This window comes from Micromys minutus (genome assembly GCF_963924665.1).
Source record: "Micromys minutus genome assembly, chromosome: 32".
Classification (NCBI taxonomy): Eukaryota; Metazoa; Chordata; class Mammalia; order Rodentia; family Muridae; genus Micromys; species Micromys minutus.
The window spans coordinates 4143730-4163479 of NC_137967.1; the positions used below are offsets into that span (position 1 = coordinate 4143730).

At 51.2% G+C, this 19750-nt stretch overlaps 1 protein-coding gene across 1 annotated transcript in view; it reads left to right on the top strand.

Moving 5' to 3' along the window:
- Positions 1-807: 807 nt before the first annotated feature.
- Positions 808-19750, top strand: part of ABCC6 (ATP binding cassette subfamily C member 6) — a gene marked incomplete at both ends in the record, with an annotated part of 47355 nt that continues 28412 nt past the window's right edge. The window contains 11 exons of the mRNA XM_080908543.1: positions 808-861; positions 1730-1912; positions 7894-8019; positions 8140-8268; positions 10448-10573; positions 12023-12084; positions 13202-13333; positions 14271-14450; positions 15825-16002; positions 17548-17709; positions 18908-19000. Coding sequence (XP_080764669.1) covers positions 808-861; positions 1730-1912; positions 7894-8019; positions 8140-8268; positions 10448-10573; positions 12023-12084; positions 13202-13333; positions 14271-14450; positions 15825-16002; positions 17548-17709; positions 18908-19000 — 1425 coding nt within the window. The remainder of the gene's footprint in view (positions 862-1729; positions 1913-7893; positions 8020-8139; positions 8269-10447; positions 10574-12022; positions 12085-13201; positions 13334-14270; positions 14451-15824; positions 16003-17547; positions 17710-18907; positions 19001-19750) is intronic.

Genomic DNA, 19750 nt, shown 5'->3' on the forward strand with positions numbered 1-19750 from the left:
CGTATCTGAGGCCCCCGAAGAATGCCGTAAAAAGGATGTATGACATCCATTATACATCTGTCTCAAGAACAGCACATTTCCAAAATTATGCCATGTCTTTAGAAGGGAACCGTGTTTTAACCCGTACAGACAGGAGAAGGAGCTCAGACCAGGCTGTGCTCACGGTGGGGGGGGGGGTACAGCACCTGAGTGTGGAGGCCAGGAGAGGGTGCGGTGAGCAGATGGAAGAGTCATGGGAACCCAGCTCCAGTCCCCTGTAAAAGCAATGGGAGTTCTGAGTGCCTGGACCACCTCTCAGCTTATGCTAAGGTCTTTAACGAGCAGATAAAGCACACAGGAGACTGAGGCAGCAGGGGCTTGAGTTATAGGCTAGCCTGGTCTTCATAGTGAGGCCCTATCTCAAAAACTAATAAATAAATAGGACGAATACACACATCGATAAATAGTTTTCAAAATAAGACACCTTTCATTCTTCCCAGCGCCTGCCTTTAGACGATATCTGTCCCGAGTTGCTGAACCAATAAATTATTAAGTCTCTTGGCTCTTTCTGCGGGATACATTCCTGCAGTCGCTAGGTCCAAAGTGTGCAGGAAGTTTGGTTAAGACTTCTCACAGGAGAGGAGGCACTTTTCGGGGGGACTCCGGAATCACCTCCCCAAGCACCCGTTCCACCTCTGAGCGCAGCTGGACCTTGCCCCGGGGCCTCTCTGCTTTCCAGCCCCAATCCCAGTCAAACCCGCCCGGGTCCCGCCTCTTCCTCGGCTGGGAGCTGGGCTCAGACAGCTGCTCTGGGACAGACTCAGAGGGATGAACGGAGGGCGCTCAATGGCCATGCCCGGAGAGCCCTGCGCCGACCTGAGGGTGAGTCCAACCTGCCCCACGCCTTTCTCTGATCCAAGGATAACTCGAGCTGCTGGGGAAAGCGGCGCCTGACTTCAAATTCTTGACCTCGGGAAACAGGCCAGTGAGCAGGCGGTGTAGACCAAGACCCGTTCACCAAACCCCGGGCCCTTGCAGAGCCCCTGCCAGCCACTGAGGACTTTGTTATTTGCATAAAGCTAGTGGCGTGGGGGGGGGGGGGCAAGCCTTCCTACTTTTGCATTTCTTCTGACCCTACTTTACACTATTCTCTGATCTGGAGTCCAGCAGGTCAGGGCCAGATTAGCAGTAAAGAGGTGGTGTTCACAGAGAGCTTACCACTGCACTGTGAACCCAGTTGTTTAGACCGCTTGGTCGGAGGGGGAGGCTCTTCTTAGTTCTTTACAGAGAAGAGCACAGTTGGCTCTGTCACTTCCTGTTTGTGTGGTAGCAAAGGGGGCAGTTCCCTTTTGATACCTCAGTCTACCGGTCTATGAAATGGGAACAGTAGCACCAGAGCTCTTATAATAAGTAGAAGCCAAGCCAGATGTGGTGTCACTGATCCGTAAGCCGAGCACTTGGGAAACTAAGGCCAGGGGATCACACATTCAAAGCCAGCCCTCACTGCTTCCCAGCTGAGCAGCATTAGGCAAGTGCCTTACCTTCCCTGGGCCTCCACTTATCCCCATAAGCTAAGCCAGTATAACTTCATCTGCCTCATGGAGATGATGTTAGGCTAAAAAGCACTGAGAATTAAAAGGCACACACCAGAAAGGGCTTGGGATATTTTCATGCGGTCTGTCCCCATAGAGAGGTAAGACTGGGACTCAGGTGGCTGGCATCCTAATGGTGTCCCTGATGTTCTATTCAGGTCTGGAACCGGACAGAGCAGGAGCCCGTGGCCTATCACTTGCTCAGCCCGTGTTTCCTGCGAGCCGCCGGAAGCTGGATGCCCCCCATGTACCTCTGGGTCCTCGGCCCCATCTACCTTTTCTACATCCATCGCCATGGCCGGTGTTACCTCCGGATGTCCCAACTCTTCAAAATCAAAATGGTAGCCTGAACCAGGGAAGGGGGAGGGTAGCAGGGGTGGGGGCAGACTAGAACCTGGCAGAGACCCCACACCTGCTGTCAGCAAGAGCCTGGAACAGAGGCTGGAAGGGAAGGGGTTAACCAAACAGATCAATAGTGAAGAGGGGACAGAGGTGAACCCGGGGAGGTCAAAGTTCTCACAAACAGATTGTGTGATTGTGCAAATCCACACTCTCACACACAAAGAAACACATAGGCACACGTGGCCCGGCATTTCTCATTTGCTGTGGGAACTTTGTGGCTGCAAATGGTAACTTTAGAGCCACACTAGGATGATAGGCTTGTTTGTTTGTTTGTGTGTTTGTTTTTGGACAAGGTCTCATGTGGCCCAGGCTGGCTTCAAACTCGCTCTGTAGCTAAGGATGACCTTGATCTCCTGATCCTCCAGCCTCCCCCTCCAACTTCTGAGATTACAGGCATGTGCCGCAACACTCTGCTCCTTGTCTTACTCCGTTATACTCTGGGGGTAGATCCCAGAACCTCCTCCCTACACTGCAGATGCTCAGAGCTGAGCTACATTTCCGACCAGTCCCACACGTGTTTTCCTGTCTTCTGCCTGAGAGTCCCGCTAAACATTTTGGAAGTTACTCCACACTTGTTTTACTGTTCTGATAAACACAGACATCACAAGCACGAACCTTTCCACTCATTCATCAAATCCCCCCCTGAACCATCCCACAGCCCTGCCCTCTCCTGCCCCTACTCACGAGCATGCTGTGCCTGTAACCATTACCACAGGGGGGAAGGCAGAAGCCGAGGATATGGGATAAACCACAATAAGTATATTGTGATACAGTCTCAGCAGAGTCAGGAATCCTAGGGGCAGCTTCCCTGGGGGGAGGTTCAGCAGAAACCATATGTAGAGGTAAATATTAGAAAACAAACCACCAGCCCTCAATATTGCCGGCATCGTAGATCCACGTGGCATCTGTGGGGTAGGGGGAGCTCCCTGGACTCTCTGGCCCAGCTCTCGAAACCTTTCCACCCAACTCGCTAGGTTTCCGAGGCGGGTGGACACCATATCAGCCCCACAAATCCCAATTCCATGGTGGGCTTGGTAGATAAGACAGATTGTCCTATAATAATCCATCCAGTATAAGATATTCATAGCTACCTGTGGCTATTTAAGGCCACATGGAGGTGGATCACCTTCTTCCTCCATCTTGGCTTTCTCTTCTTCTCTCTCATTTGTCCTGACTTTCCAAAACTCTGTCCCCACCTTACTTTTTCACTGCCCAATCACAGGCCTCGCCTTAGCTTATGCCTGCCCTCACCTGCATATCAACCACAACAATCAGACCAAGTTGTAGGATCTCGGAGCTAATGGTTGGCAACAACGTGTCCTCAAGACTATGATGGTCCTGCCTTGAGTGGGGGATTGTTCAATGTTTCTACCTACCCTAAACTGGCTCTACACTTCACCCTCAACACAGGAGGCCATGTCAAACTATAGACATTTGGGTAACTGTCCCATCTTTAGTGGCTTCTTCGAGCTGAGTAGAGGCGATGTGGTTCAGGCTATTGTTGGTCTGACGGATCTTCATCAGAGGGACAGAACTGAGGGTGGCCCATTCTGAGGGACAAAGCAGTAAAGGCTCTGAAGACACTTCCTGTAGGTGAAGTTGTGGGAATTGTGGGCGCACCAGCCTGTTGTGTGTTTTGGTGGGATATTAAGGCTGGCTAGGTTGAAGAAGAGAGTCTGTTGGTGTAAGTAACAACAAACGGTTTATTGACATAAGGTCCTCTGGAAGATTTGTCCAGTGTGATCCAGTGTAAAAGCTGGAGTTGAACAGTGGTGGCGCACACCTTTAATCCCAGCACTTGGGAGGCAGAGGCAGGTGGATCTCTGTGAGTTTGAGGCCTTGTGCATCTCATCTGGGATGCTTTTTGAAAATTAGGGTGAAGTGGAAACTTAAGGGTTCTTTGGAAAGTCGGTTAGACGGTGTTTTGCTGGGGCGGACACAGGTGAAAGTCTCAGGCAGGCTCGTGAAGGAACGTCTCACTGAGGCAGACACAGGAGAGATGTTCTGCTAAAGAAGCACGTGAAAGGTCACGGGATGCAGGGTTCTTTGCTAACGATACACACATATATTGGTCCACTTTACACTGAGTAGTTGAGCTGTATTTCCAGGGACTCCCATAGAGAGAAATCCACCGGGGGTGCGGGAACCTTCTGGTGGTGAGCTGCATGTTCTTGCTGATTGGCAAAGTGATGTCAGCCGGAGACAGACGCCCTGCTGAGGGACCCATGCCGGGGGTGAGACCCGTGGAGGACAAGTGATGTTTGGAGGGGATATAAAAAGACTCAATAGGCAGTGAAGGGTCTGGGCTTGGCTTGTTTACGGAGCTGGCTGCACCACGCTTGTCTCAATATTTGCTGAGAGGCACAGTTGAGAACTTCTCCTGGAGTTCCTCCTGGTCCCTCCTGCTGACTTGTGCCAAGGCTGAGGCCTGGCTGTCCCTGCTAGGTATTGTCACAGCTGCTGATTCATGTTTGCTGTCCTGACTCTTACCGAACTGGACTGCTGGTGTATCTGTGAAGGGTCTGTCAGTGGATCGAGCTGCCATTACTGACTCCTGTGAACTGAACTGCTGATTTCCAGACACAGACAAGAGTTACTTCAAAGAACGTTTCTAAGCAGGCCCACTCCTCCCCTGTGCTCCCCGCCATGTTCTTTCTTTTCCACTGCCTCTGGTGGGTAGTGGGCTAACGGGGAGGTTAAAGCATTTAAGAACCATCATTGAAAATAGAATTTGAAAAAACTAAACTTACAATAGGGCTTTGTCTCCCTCAGATTCGAGTACGCAACAAGACCCAATAAAGTTTCTTTAAGTGACCTGAAATCAAGCCCCTGGGTGGCTTTTTTAAAACCCTCGAGGGTACCAGATCCCTACCTAAACTGGATTTGGATAGGAGTTCTGGTCAGGATTCGGTGAAATTCTGTTTTGTAATATCATTAATAATGAGGACCACACACTAACCCTTTGCCATTTGCTGTTAACAAATGTCAGCCAAAGCCTCCTGGGGGTGCTCTTCTCTTTCTCCATACTGGTCCAGTCGCCTGTGGCTGGAACACAGCTCTGCTCACTGTGTCCCTCAGACTGTGCCCTGGTTCGAGCCCAGCCTCCTGCATCTGTGGCTTGGCTGCTCAGGGGGAGGAAGTGGCTTCCAGAGCTCCAAGGCTTTTCTAGAGGAGGGACTGCCCTCCTTGTGTCCTAACTGGCCTTGTGTTGGTCCTTCTTGCTGTCTTTGTCCTTACTGGCTCTGGTCTCTTAACTCTGGTTTTTGACCCCCCTCAGGAGTTTTCCCAGGATTGCGGAGGAAGCAATTGGTTTTGGTTTTAACTTTCGTTTAATATTTGGGTGATGTGAACACCAAAACAAACAGCTTTCTAATAAACTTTCATAAGACCATTTTTTTTTTCAAGTAGGTAAAAGCTGGATAAGAAAGTTCCAACAAAACGTAAGATTCTTGAGCAAACATAAAACATTTTCTCTTTTTAAAATTTATTTACTATATGTAAGTACACTATCGCTGTCTCCAGACACACCAGAAGAGGGCATCATGCCCCATGACAGATGGTCATAAGCCACCATGTGGTTACTGGGATTTGAACTCGGGACCACTGGAAAAGCAGTCAGTGCTCTAACCACTGAGCCATCTCTCCAGCCCAGAAGCATTCATTCTTTAAGTTGTTCTCTGTAAGGTTGCCAAGAGCAGTTCAGTATCTGAAGATACACCTCAGCTCTGCCAAGCCATGTGTCTCGTCCTCGTGACGTCTCAGAGGCTCGTCCTTTGTGACGCAGCCCGCCCTTCTGCAGGGCACTTACGCTGCTCGGCTTGTCCTCAGCTTTCACTTTTTATTTCGGAAGCAAAAATCTTTTTTTGCCTCAGGGGGGAAAAAATCTAATTTTATCATACACAATTCTTTCTAATCCAAAGCTAATACGTTCCTTAACCTTCCTTACCCAATATATCCTCGAACTTGGGTTCTCTCGCAATGTTTTCTCTCCTGTGTATTGGTTTTCTTTTCTTTTCTTTTTATTACTTTATCTTATTATCTTTTTAAATTTTTTATTTATGAGTACACTGTCGCTGTCCTCAGACACACCAGAAAAGGGCATCAGATCCCATTACAGATAGTTGTGAACCATGATGTAGTTCTGGGAATTGAACTCAGGACCTCTGGAGGAGCAGCTGGTGCTCCTAACCGCTGAGCCCTAATCTTATTATCTTAAATTAGAGCAGACACTTACTTAAGTCAGACACTTACTAATGTACTAAAAGGAGGTTGGATCTAAATTAGCATTTGTGACATAATGTAACAAGATAAGGTTACCTACTTACATTTTTGCTTTGCTTTTGTTTCATTTGTTTGTTTTTATTGTTTGTTTTGAGACAGGCACGTAGCTCATGTAGCCCAGGCTGGCCCGAAAGCTGCTTGGTAGCTCAGGCTGACATTCAACTTCTGCTTTGTCTGCCTCCAGCTCCCCAGAGCTGATATTGAAGGCAACCCCACCCCCACCCATCCTCAACCCCCCACCCCCGGGGCTACTTCCACATTGTTAAACTCTAAGGTTCTTGCTTGTTGAGGGTCTCAGGAGGACTTTATTATTGCTTGAATTTTGTTAAAGTCTTTTTAAGCCGGACGATGGTGGCACATGCACTTGGGAGGCAGAGGCTTTGTGAGTTCAAAGCCAGTTTAATGTCCTTTCTGTAGAGTCTGAGGGTAAAACTGGTTGCAGTTGTTAAGCACAGAGCACAGTGGGGAGCTGGGAAGGACAGAAGATGTCCCGCGATGGCTCTGTGAAGGGTGCTCCTGTGAGGTGTCCCCTATGGTAACTGAAAGAACTGGAGCACCTCTCTATAGGGACATCCCTCCCGCACAGGGCCATTGGCACACGGCCAAACTGTCTCCAGCCCTGAGGCTAATCTACAGCCCGAGGCCAACAGTCTGGGTTCACGTAAGGAGAGGAGAGACCCCACTTACGGATGGGAGGCGGAAGATCTAACAGTCTCTGGATGGAACAGGCGGGCAAGCGCTAAGCGGACAACCTCAGCGCGTGCAGATTATCCTAGGAAGAGAGGCTGCGGCTGGCGCCATACTTCACACTGGGAGCAAGAACTGGAAGAGAGCCAGGAGTGGGCAGTGGTGGCGCACATCTTTAATCCCACCGCTCAGGGAGGCAGAGGCAGTGGATGTCTGAGTTCAAGACGAGCCTGGTCTATAGATGGAGTTCTAGGACAGCTTGGGCTACACAGAGAACCCTTGCGTCCAAAAAAAAAAAAAAAAAAAAAAATCTAAGAACCAGAAGATAAGGAATAGAAGTGTGGGGCTGGAGAGATGGCTCAGCAGTTAAGAGCACTGATTGCTTGATTGCTCTTCCAGAGGTGCTGAGTTCAAATCCCAGCACCTACATGGTGGCTCACAGCCATCTGTAATGAGATCCGGTGTCCTTTAGCGCAGCTGTAGCTGGCTAGCCCCAGAAAGTATCCGCAGAGGGCATGCTTTAATCAATGACTGTCTACTGGGGCAGTCAGGTGGTTTTCAATATCACCTTCCCAAGAGCAATTGGAACTGGGGCTTGCGTTTAGCAACAATCAGGCAGCGAGGATCTCCTGCCTCAGGGCAGAAACAGCCCCCCAGGGCCATTCATCCTACGGGGCCACCCATAGGAAACTTGTTCACATAGCAAGAATCTCTCACTTCGCACCCCAAGTCACCCCAACACACACACACACACACACACACACACACACACACACACACACACTTCCTCTGTGGCCTGGGAAACACTGGATCAACTCAAGCCACCGAAGAGCATTTTGACCTGAGGGTTGAAGGTCAGGATGGGTCTCAATGGCTCCCAGGCGCTGCCCATGCTCTTCTCCGGTCTGCATGCATTCACTTTTGTGCTCCTTTGGTCTCTCTCTCCCTGCAGGTGCTCGGCTTCACCCTCATCCTTCTCTACACCTTCAACGTGGCCATGCCCCTGTGGAGGATCTACCAGGGCCTGCGCCAGGCCCCAGAGCTTCTCATTCACCCTACTGTGTGGCTCATCACCATGGTAACCGCTGCCTGTGCAGGAGCCTGGCTTGCTGCTCCCAAGAGCTGCTTTCCCACTGGTGTGGGAGCGTGAGGGAGGTGGGAGCCCTCCCCCTTCTACCCTCCCCCCTTTCTTGTCTAGAGCTTTGCCACCTTCCTGATCCACATGGAGAGAAAGAAGGGAGTCCGGGCATCCGGGGTGCTGTTCGGGTACTGGGTGCTCTGCTGCCTGCTGCCAGGAATCAACACTGCCCAGCAGGCCTCTGCAGGGGTGAGTGCCACCTGGGGACCTTGTCCTTTCTGGCCCTCCTCATTTTCCAGGAAGAACCCTTCCATCTCCTGCCTCTAGCGGCAGTTTCTCTAGATACCACCTGGGAGGGAGGTCATGCCGCGGCCATCTTTCTGTGCCTGGCGTATCCCACACAACATAATGACCATATCCATTGTGTCAAATGTACGTAGTTTAGCAACACAAATTTCCACGGGCTTACATCCTCACATGGACACACTCCTCTCACACTCTTGACACATCAGCGTGTATCACAGAAGAACAGACACTTGCACACATCCACACATCATCCATACACACCACACATGCATCCTATACACACACCACACAAACACATACACAGACACACACACCACACATGCATCCTATACACACATCACACACACACACATCCTATACGTACATCACACACATATACACATAGACACCATACATATACATCTACACACACCATACATATACATCATACACAAACGCACATGCACACACTGTATACATCCTACATATACACAATATATATATATATATCCTACACATACACCATACATAAAAACCTTACACACACACTATATGTATACGTCCTACACACACACTATACATATACATCCTACACACACACACACACACACACTATACATATACATCCTACACACACACACTATACATATACATCCTACACACACACACTATACATATACATCCTACACACACACACTATACATATACATCCTACACACACACAGACACCATACATATACATTCTACACACACACACACACACACTATACATATACATCCTACACACACACACACTATACATATACATCCTACACACACACAGACACCATACATATACATCCTACACACACACACACACACAGACACCATACATATACATCCTACACACACACACACACAGACACCATACATATACCTCCTACACACACACACACAGACACCATACATATACATTCTACACACACACACACACACACACACACACACACTATACATATACATCCTACACACAGGTCTACACAGACACTGACACATTGCACACTTGCACAGGTTACTCCATAGGCACATGTACAATTACCTCACACACCCATGGTACCTTTCTCTCTTCACCCTGCCACCCTCCCACGCCTCTGTATTTATTTTAAACATCTGTAATAATCGGTCTGATGAATAGAAAGCCTTCCTCCCCATTTCCCTCCATCAGTCCCGTGCTTTACCTACTCCTTCCTTCATTTCCAATAGAGACGGTGGTAAAATGGCAGTGTGGGGGAGGAGAGCCATAGGAGAATGAGGACTGTCTGAAAAACAAAGACGTCAGACCCAGAACACAAGCTAGATGTGATGGTTCACACCCGAACTTCTTGCACACAGGGAGAGCATCATGAGTCCTGGCTGAGTCCGGCTGAGTCCGGCTGAGTCCGGCTGAGTCCCTGCTAACCCAAACTGGTGCGAAAGCCCAGTGGGGATGGGGCAGGGTGGACATTGTGAGGTTGCAGAGGGCCCAGTGCAGAGTAGATATTCATAAAATCTGCTAGAAAGGAAGAGAATGGGGGGTCAGGGTTTGTCTATTGCTGTGAGGAAATAAGAAAGCCTGGCACTGTAGGCTGGCTTACAGTTCAGTCCATTACCATCATGGCAGGGAGCAGGATGGCGGGGAGGCAGACGTGGTGCTGGAGAAGGAGTTCATCTTGATCCATGGCAGAGGGACAGAGACTCTGGGCTTTTGAAACCTCAAAGCCCAGCCCCAATGACACACTTCCTCCAATAAGACCACGCCTTTTAATCCTTCAAATCCTTTCAAACAGTGCCATTCCCTGGTGACTAAGCATTCAAATACGGGAACCGTGGGAGCCACTCTTGCTCAAACCACCGCAGGGCTAGAAAGGAGAAAGAAGAAAACTCAGCACCCCTTTGGGTTATTGTCCCAGGGATTGTGACTCAGTCTAGCAAACTACAGTCACATGTTGTGAGCCAGAATGATCAGGAATACTGGGACTAGGCTTTCATGCACTAGGGCTTGGTTCCAATCTAGAAATTGCTCCAGGCCTCAGGAACTATGTCCAGCCTCAGCCCAGACCTCTGGAACCCCTTCTGTTTCTGACCACCACTCCTGGGCTCAGTGGGGCTTCTCTGTTCCCCACAGAGCTTCCGCCAGGAGCCCCTCCACCACCTGGCCACCTACCTGTCCTTGTCCCTGGTGTTGGCAGAGCTGGTGCTGTCCTGTCTGGTGGACCAGCCACCCTTCTTCTCAGAAGATTCCCAGTTATTGGTAAGTCTGTCACCACGCCCTGAACCCCGTGCCTCTGTTTCCCCCGGACCCTTCTGGTGTCGGCAACAATATGTGACCAAAGGGAACTGGCCTAGAACACAAGTCGAGTTTTCCTGCTGTTGTTCAGTGAGCCACTTAGCAAACTCTGAACCACAGGGCCCAGCACGAGGGTGGGGGTGGGGGGGGGGGACATCTGTGATCTCAGCTCCGGGAAGGCAGAGCCACATCATTCTTATGACTGCTGGATTGGGTTCTGTCACATCACCGTGACAACGTATCTGTCAGGAGCAGCCAAAGGTGGAGCTCATCTTGGTTCACACTCGGAGAGATTGTCAGTTCATCAGGATATGGGAGCAGCTCAGTTGGGTGTGTGTGTGTGTGTGTGTATGTGTATTCATGTGGAGGGAATTTCTTACACTAAAGGGGGACTAACAGGAAGCTCTAGCCCTCACCATTCCCTCCCTCTAACACACACACACACACACCATTACACACACACACCATTACACACACACCATTACACACACACCATTACACACACACACCATTACACACCATTACACACACACCATTATACACACACCATTACACACACACACCATTACACACCATTACACACACACCATTACACACACACCATTACACACACACCATTACACACACACCATTACACACACACCATTATACACACACCATTACACACACATACCATTACACACACACACCATTACACACACACACACCATTACACACACACCACTACACACACCATTACACACACACCCCATTACACACACATCACTACACACACATTGAAGCCCAGAGTAGCCTAGAATTCACTAAGTAGCCCAGACTGGCCTTGAACCCACAGCAATCTTTCTACCTCCAGAGAGCTGGGATTATAGGCCTGAGCTACTACCACATCTGACTGTTTGAGAGCCTCTTGATCTCAGGAGGGTAATGGCCATTCTTCCGAGTAACTCTGGCTCTGAGTTGTTGGCTCCACCCGCCCCCTAAGCCTTTCTGTCTCACCACGCATCCTTGGCTGGCCTGGAACTTGACATGGAAGCCAGGTCGAGCTTGTGCTCAGGGATCTGCCCGCCCCCGTGGCTGGAAGCAAAGATAGGAACCACCATGCCTGGCCTCTGGCCCCTTTTCCCTTGACTACCAGGAAGCTCTCTGCTCACTGCTGTCTCTCTGGCAAAGAGACAGCGAACGTTACCAAACTTTTAGCTTTAAACTCATGTTCACTCTGCCTCTCTAACCTTGGCCATCCACTCACCATGGGCTGTGAGACCCAGGCCAGCCTGTTTTTTCCGCCCCAAGATCGGGCCCTGCAATGGAACCCGGGGTGGCCTTATGCTCTCTTCTTCCTGCCTCAGCGGAAGTGCTGACACAGCAGGTGGACACCGTCACATCCGGTTCTTTCTGGCCTTGTGTCTTTTCCAGAATCCGTGTCCAGAGGCCGAGGCCTCCTTTCCTTCCAAGGCCATGTTCTGGTGGGCCTCTGGGTGAGTGAGGTGAAGGGCTGAGGTGGTGCCCCCGACCTGTGTACATCACGCTCTTGTCAGCCGCGCTCATCCCCACAGCACTGGCTTCTGGCCTTACCCACGCCTCCTTTGCCCATCTTGCTGCTGCTTTTCAGGGCACCCTCCATACATCCCAGTTCACCCCTCCGAGAAAGATGTGACCTAGAACTCTGGCTCTGCCGCTTAGTGGGCTTGTTGGGCACACCAGAGCCTCAGTCTTGCCCTCTGTAAAATGGGGACAAGTCTCCCTCTATCACATAGAATATACTCAGCCTGTGCATAGCAGGTGCTGAGTAAAATCACATCTTTTAGGCAGCTCCCGTCACTTGACGTGTTAAATAAGCATCTACTGCACGCCAAGGCCCAGAAGTGAGATTAAAAAGGCCAAGTCTCTATCCCCTATGGGATCCCAGGCTGGAGGAGAGGGCAAGTGCCTTCACGGTGTTGGTGTCCCAGGCACTACCGCCACGGCCACCCATCACAGCCAGACCTCAGGCGAACCAGACCACTTTGACTTGAGAGAACTACAGTTCGCAAAGCACTTAGCACAGGGCACGTGGTGGCTGCTAGGCAGGTGAAAAGCACAGCACTCTGGATCCTACAGGGAAGGGGTTTTCCAAATAGCTCAACTGGGGGCTCAACCCCGGCTTCCCAAACACAGCCGCCCATCAGCCGTGCTTTCTGTTTTGTGTCCTACTGGAATGTCACCCAGACTCCGTGTCACATTGCCTGCCCCCCACCCCAGGATCTTGAGACAATTAGGCGTTTGCAGGGTGGCCTATTGTTTGCTGCCTCACAGAGACACTTGGCAAGACCAAGAGAGACAGCCCAGCACCAAACAGGAGCTCCCCCTTGGAGTTGTTGGAGAGATCAAAGATCTGAAACAACTTTGGGATCCTGAACTTCTGACTCCAGGGAGGGTCTGTTTCCCTAGTACCTCAGTTGTCTTTAAAGCATTCAGTCATTTTTATTTCCCCAGTCTTTAAAAAGGAGCTGGGTTCCCCAGGGGTCACACAGCTGCTGCAGGGAGCACGATGGGGCCATGGGGCGTGAGGATGGCAGTAGGGACTTACTCCGTCCGGTGAACCCTCTTTCACAGGCTGCTATGGAAGGGCTACAGGAAGCTGCTGGGGCCAAAAGACCTCTGGTCACTTGGGAGAGAAAACTCTTCAGAGGAACTTGTTTCCCAGCTGGAAAGAGAATGGAGGAGGTGCTGCAGTGTGTCTTCAGGGTGAGTGGGAGGCACTCAAGCTAGAGCCTGGGAAAGAGCAGCAGCTGGTCTCTAGAGCACTCAGCAGCTGGTCTCTAGAACACTCAGCAGCTGGTCTCTAGAGCACTCAGCAGCTGGTCTCTAGAGCACTGGGCAGCAGCTGGCCTCTAGAACACTGGGCAGCAGCTGGCCTCTAGAACACTGGGCAGCAGCTGGCCTCTAGAGCACTGGGCAGCAGCTGGCCTCTAGAACACTGGGCAGCAGCTGGCCTCTAGAACACTGGGCAGCAGCTGGCCTCTAGAGCACTGGGCAGCAGCTGGCCTCTAGAACACTGGGCAGCAGCTGGCCTCTAGAACACTGGGCAGCAGCTGGCCTCTAGAACACTGGGCAGCAGCTGGCCTCTAGAACACTGGGCAGCAGCTGGCCTCTAGAGCACTGGGCAGCAGCTGGCCTCTAGAGCACTGGGCAGCAGCTGGCCTCTAGAGCACTGGGCAGCAGCTGGTCTCTAGAGCACTGGGCAGCAGCTGGCCTCTAGAACACTGGGCAGCAGCTGGCCTCTAGAGCACTGGGCAGCAGCTGGCCTCTAGAACACTGGGCAGCAGCTGGCCTCTAGAGCACTGGGCAGCAGCTGGCCTCTAGAACACTGGGCAGCAGCTGGCCTCTAGAGCACTGGGCAGCAGCTGGCCTCTAGAGCACTGGGCAGCAGCTGGCCTCTAGAACACTGGGCAGCAGCAGTGCCCATCTGAGACCCTGCACTGCTTGCCTGGCATCCAGGGTCCCTACGTCAACCCCACATCCTACCGGATCCCCTAGTAGTGCTCTGAGTTCAAGGCCAGCCAGTGCTACAGATGGACCTTGTTTCAAAACGACAGCAATAATCGTAAATGACCAGAACCTGATGGTCTGCTGCAGCCACCAAGTATAACTCGGGCCCTGTGTCCATGTTCCCTCTCTACAGGCACAAAGGTCACAGTGGTGTGGGGGCCCCCGAGACAGAGGTCTTCCTGCAGCCAGAGAAGAGCCAGCGAGGCCCGCTGCTCAGGGCTATCTGGCGTGTGTTCCGGTCCACCTTCCTGCTGGGGACCCTCAGCCTGGTCATTAGTGATGCCTTCAGGTTTGCTGTCCCCAAGCTCCTCAGGTAGGTCCTGGCTCGGCTGAGGTGCTCCAAGGGCATCCTGGGAGAAAGAATTCTGCCTCTGTGTGTACATCTGGACTCAATAAGTCTGCAGAGGTGGGGGACACAAGAGGGGAGAAAGTGACTGATCCCAGGAGGGCAGGAAACTGTATAGGCCCCAAGGTTAGAGCTTACAGTCAGTTATTCAGTCCCTCGGCTGGTCAGGCTGTGTGGATTGGGCGGTTTGGGCTGGATCACTCTGGCTAGTGGCTGAGCAGGCCAGAGACGTCTGAAATGGTCTTGCCTAGGCTTTGTTTCATGCAGTTTTCATTCTCTAAGAGACTAGGGCAGACCTGTTCAAGTACTATTGGACAGGGCCCCAGGAGGCAGGACAAAAATCACACAGACAGACAGACAGACACAGACAGACACACAGACGGACAGTCAGACACACACACACACACACACACACACACACACACACACACACACACAGACAGGGCAAAGCCTAGCATTGGCACAATACTACCTCCCATGTCTGAATAGCCAAAACTGGTAGCCAGTCCAGGTTCAAGAAGTGAACTGGAGAGCCAGGCCTGCGGGGAAAGAGCCGCCATTCTCACTCTGAGGTTAAAGGAGGAAGACTGCATGTCCCACATGTCCCAGGCCCACCTGGATCACATACTAAAACCTTGTCTCAAAATAGAAAGTAAAGCCAGTCTGGTGTTGAGATTTGTGTTGATTGATGTGTATATAAAAAAGAAAAGATGATGTTCCAGGTTTGGGCACCAATGTTAGAAAAAGACGAAGACAGTGGGGAGAAGGTATGGCCCATGGAGGTGTGGTGAGGCATGGGGGGTGCCTCTGGGGGCCCATGTTGGGAATCCCTTCCCCCTGAGGGACCAGCCACACGATGGTATAGTACAGAATAGAGTTTATTCAGGTCATGGGGGAGGAGAGAGAGAGAGAGAGAGAGAGAGAGAGAGAGAGAGAGAGAGAGAGAGAGAAGAGCGGAGTAGAGAAGTACAGAGTACAGGCCGGCCATGAGCTCGTGGAGAGAGAAGGGGGAAGGGAAGGGGGAGGGGGGAAGAGAGCAAGAGACAGAGAAGAGGGGCAAGGGCGGAAGAGCAAGAAAGAGAGCAAGAGAAGTAAGAGAGGGGAGGGGCCAGCAGCCCCTTTTATAGTGTCAGGTCACTGGGGCAGAGCATACCTGGCTTTTTCCATGGTAACTGAGGGGTGGGGTTTACCTGGCTGTTGCCAGGTAACTGAGGGGTGGGGTTTACAAAATCCCAGCACAGCAGAAGTGCTTGCAGCCATTTGTCCAGCCGCTCACCTGTCCGATGACCCTGTACCCAGACGGCTTAGCCCTCACTGCCTGTCCCTCTTTCTGCACCCCAGTCTGTTTCTGGAGTTCATGGGCGACCGCGACGCCCCAGCGTGGACGGGCTGGCTCCTGGCTGTGCTGATGCTCCTGTCGGCCTGCCTACAGACATTGTGTGAACAGCAGCACGTGTACAGAGCCAAGGTCCTGCAGATGAGGCTGCGGACAGCCATCACTGGCCTGGTGTACCGAAAGGTGAGCGCCAGGAGCAGGCGTGTGAGCAACCATACGCTAGTCTCCCATCCTCCCCCGTTAACGCTCTGTGTGCTTTGGCCCTGAGACTCCTCCATCCTGTTTCTCATCCCTCCCCTGGCTCTTGTCCCATAGCGAGTGATGTTTGTTTACCGCTGCAAAGAGAGTGACCCCTTGGGCTCCAGGAGAACAAATCGTTACTAGAATTATCAGGGTCGGAGCCTGGCCCCAGGTCAATTAAACAGGCAAGGGACAGTGACTCCTCTTAAGTCCTTCTCTGGTATCCGGACTTAGATTTGAGGAGAGGGTAAGAGGTACGCATAGCTAATGAAGTTCTAGCTGGGGGTCCAATCATCCTGTCTCTGACAAGTTATCTGGACACTAAGATCTCTCCCCAAGGCAAGCTCCTTTCTGGCAACAGGTTTCGGCTCTTCCTTCTCCCAGCGTGAGGCTCCAGGTAGCCATTGTTCCATAGCCTGTTAGTGCCAGGGAGGGACACAGGATAATCTGCATTCCCGCCAGGATGCTTGTGTCCCCTGAGAGTCTCTGTGACTGACTTCCTAAGAGGAAACACTGCCCGCCAGCAGGAAGGCAGCCTTTGATCCCGCGGTCTGTTGTAGCCTGACCCCCAGGGAGACACCTTCTTGGCTCTGGGCACGGCTGCCACTGAGATGAACTATAAACATCTTTGAGCTCTGCTTCTGTCAGTCAAACTCCAGCTGTGCCAGCAAAGCCCAACTCCACTGAAGTTCTCCGGAGGAAGAGGGGCGGGGAGTTCTCGTGGGCGGGGAGTTCCCGTGGGCGGGGAGTTCCCGTGGGCGGGGAGTCCTCGTGGGCGGGGCTACAACCCGCCCTCTGGGAAGACTTGCCGAGTGGAGAGTTCTACTCCGAGGATCACACTAACCCTCACTCAGTGTGGAGCAGGTAGGAAGGGCCAGCCAGCGTTCATGCTGAGGGGTCCAGTGATCTTGGCAGCAGACAGATCAGAAGCCACCAGAGGAAGGCACTGGAGGCAGAGATGCTCAGGAAGATGCTGAGAGAATCTAACACCCTGTCCCTACGGGTGTCATGCCTTAGGGGTCCTGAATTCCTGGCCTATGGGTCTCTGGTTCTGACTCTTGACTCGGGGCAAGTTGCTTCACTTCTCCGGGCCTCAGTTTTCTTAGCCGTAAAATAAGGGCCACGTCGATTCTGGAATCACGTCTCAGTTTTTAACAGAGGTTACCATGCAGCGTACCCACAGGCCTAGTCGCTGCCACCAGAGAGCTCAGCTCAGTGTAGCCTGCATTTGCCCCTGACATCTGGGGAGAGGAGGCCGCTCTCAGCACAGACACGGGCATCCCTAGCACAGGGCGAATGAGCTCAGATCACCCCTGCTCTAGCTTTTGTAATTTCCACTAGCGTGCCCCCCCCCCCCCCGTTCCTCATGTCCAATCCTGGGAGGTTAGCTTGGGAACAAACATTTACAGGTTCACTGCATGGGTGGTAAACTGAGGCTGGGCCTGTACTCAGTGCCCATTCCCATCCCTCCCCCTCACACCCGCTCAGGTCCTGGTCCTGTCCAGTGGTTCCCGAAAGTCCAGCACAGCAGGGGACGTGGTCAACCTGGTGTCAGTGGACGTACAGCGACTGGTGGAGAGCGTCCTCTACCTCAACGGGCTGTGGCTTCTCTTCCTGTGGATCATCGTGTGCTTTGTCTACCTGTGGCAGGTGCGGACTGGAGGAACTGGGTCTGAGCTTCTTTTTTTTTTAATCTTTTTTTTTTTTTAAAGATTTATTTATGTATATGAGTACACTGCTGCTGTCTTCAGACACACCAGAAGAGGGCATCGGATCCCATTACAGATGGTTGTGAGCCACCATGTGGTTGCTGGGATTTGAACTCAGGACCTCTGGGAGAGCAGTCGGTGCTCTAACCACTGAGCCATCTCTCCAGCCCGGGTCTGAGCTTCTATATCCTCCTCTTCCTTCTGGCTCTTCTGGTTCTTCTCCTCCCCCCCCCCCAAACCCAGTCTCCATCTGCACAGTGCAAGTTGACATAAAGTGAGGAGTCTTACAGTGGCCTTGGCTTAAGTTCAAGCCCAGGCTAGCCCCCTCCAGCTCTTAGTTCTTGCTCTTTCCCAAAATGCTGCTGATACTGCGGATGGATTCACTTTGGAGTTTTAGTTACCTTACTTTCCAAAGGAGTGTTTTAAGGCTGCCAGTGACTTTCAGGACAATTCTCCACTGCGCCACTAGGTGGTGGAATGGTTGCATGAATAAACCAACTGACCCCCGTTAGTCCAGAGATGAGAGACCAGAGTTCCTGTCTCTAATCTGAGAGAAACAGACTGGAGCTGGGGTGGAGGAAATCTCAGAAAAGGACAATAAGACTTTATTTTAAAAGGCATTTAGTCGGTCCACACCACCATATCTCCCAGATAACAGACCAAAGGCACCAACTGTTACAAAGTGGGTGGGAGAGAGTAACAAAACACAGGTGTCCACTTAAATGTGACAATTGTTCAGTGTAACTATGTTTCCAATATTGCAGGAGACATTCTCACACTAAATACACACACAAACACACACACACAGCTCAGAAGCCTTTGTGGATTTGTTAATCTGGTCACTAAGCGGTGAGATGAAGGCTAGATTAATAGTGAACCCTGAGAGGTGGGTGTGGCAGCAGGAGCCTGAATTTGGGAAGTGGGGGAAAGAGGACCAGGGTTTTTCCGTCAACCTCAGCAACACAGAGTGAGCAAAATGGCTCAGGGGGCAAACTGCGGTGCTTGCTGTCTGGGGACACACGCCTGGAGACCAAAGCTGTGCCCTGGGGTCCATATAAACATGGAAGGGGGAACTGACCCTGGGAGGTGGGGTAACCAAAACCCCTGGAGTCTGACGACACCCTACCCTTTGTCTGCAGCTCCTTGGACCCTCCGCTCTCACAGCCGTTGCTGTCTTCCTGAGCCTCCTCCCTCTGAATTTCTTTATTACCAAGAAGAGGAGCTACCATCAGGTTTGTGAATGCAGACACCCCGGGCAGAGGAAACGTGGGTTTCCGGCTGGTGACAGAGTTAGGGACAGACATGAAGAGGCTATAGGTCTGTCCTTGTCTTTCTGTGTTGTCAGACCTGTGTCCCTTGAACAAGCCTCTGTTCCTTCTAGAATGTGATCCCTTCCAACGGTGGCCACAAGTTGTGTCCTTCAGTGACTCCCTCCGCGCTCAGCCAGAGGGACTTGTGGCAGCCAAAGAGACCAAACCTCCTTTGCTGATGTGACTCAGTGTTGAAGCCCCACCATGGCCTTTATCACCTACCCTTGCTTCCTTCTCCTCTTTGTCCAACTCTGCTTCCTCTCACGGCCAAGTGCCTGGTCTACATAGCAAGTTCTAGACTAGCCAGGACTACTAAGTGAGAGACTGTCTCAAAAATAGATGGATAGATAGATAGTAGATACATGGTAAATAGAAGAAAAAAGATAGATACATACACACATACATAGATGATAGATAGATAGATACATACATACATAAATACATAGATGATAGATAGATAGATAGATGATAGATAGATAGATGATAGATAGATAGATAGATAGATGATAGATAGATAGATAGATGATAGATAGATAAATAGATGATAGATAGATAAATAGATGATAGATAGATAGATAGATAGATGATAGATAGACAGATAGATGATAGATAGATGATAGATAGATAGATGATAGATAGATAGATAGATAGATAGATAAATAGATAGATGAT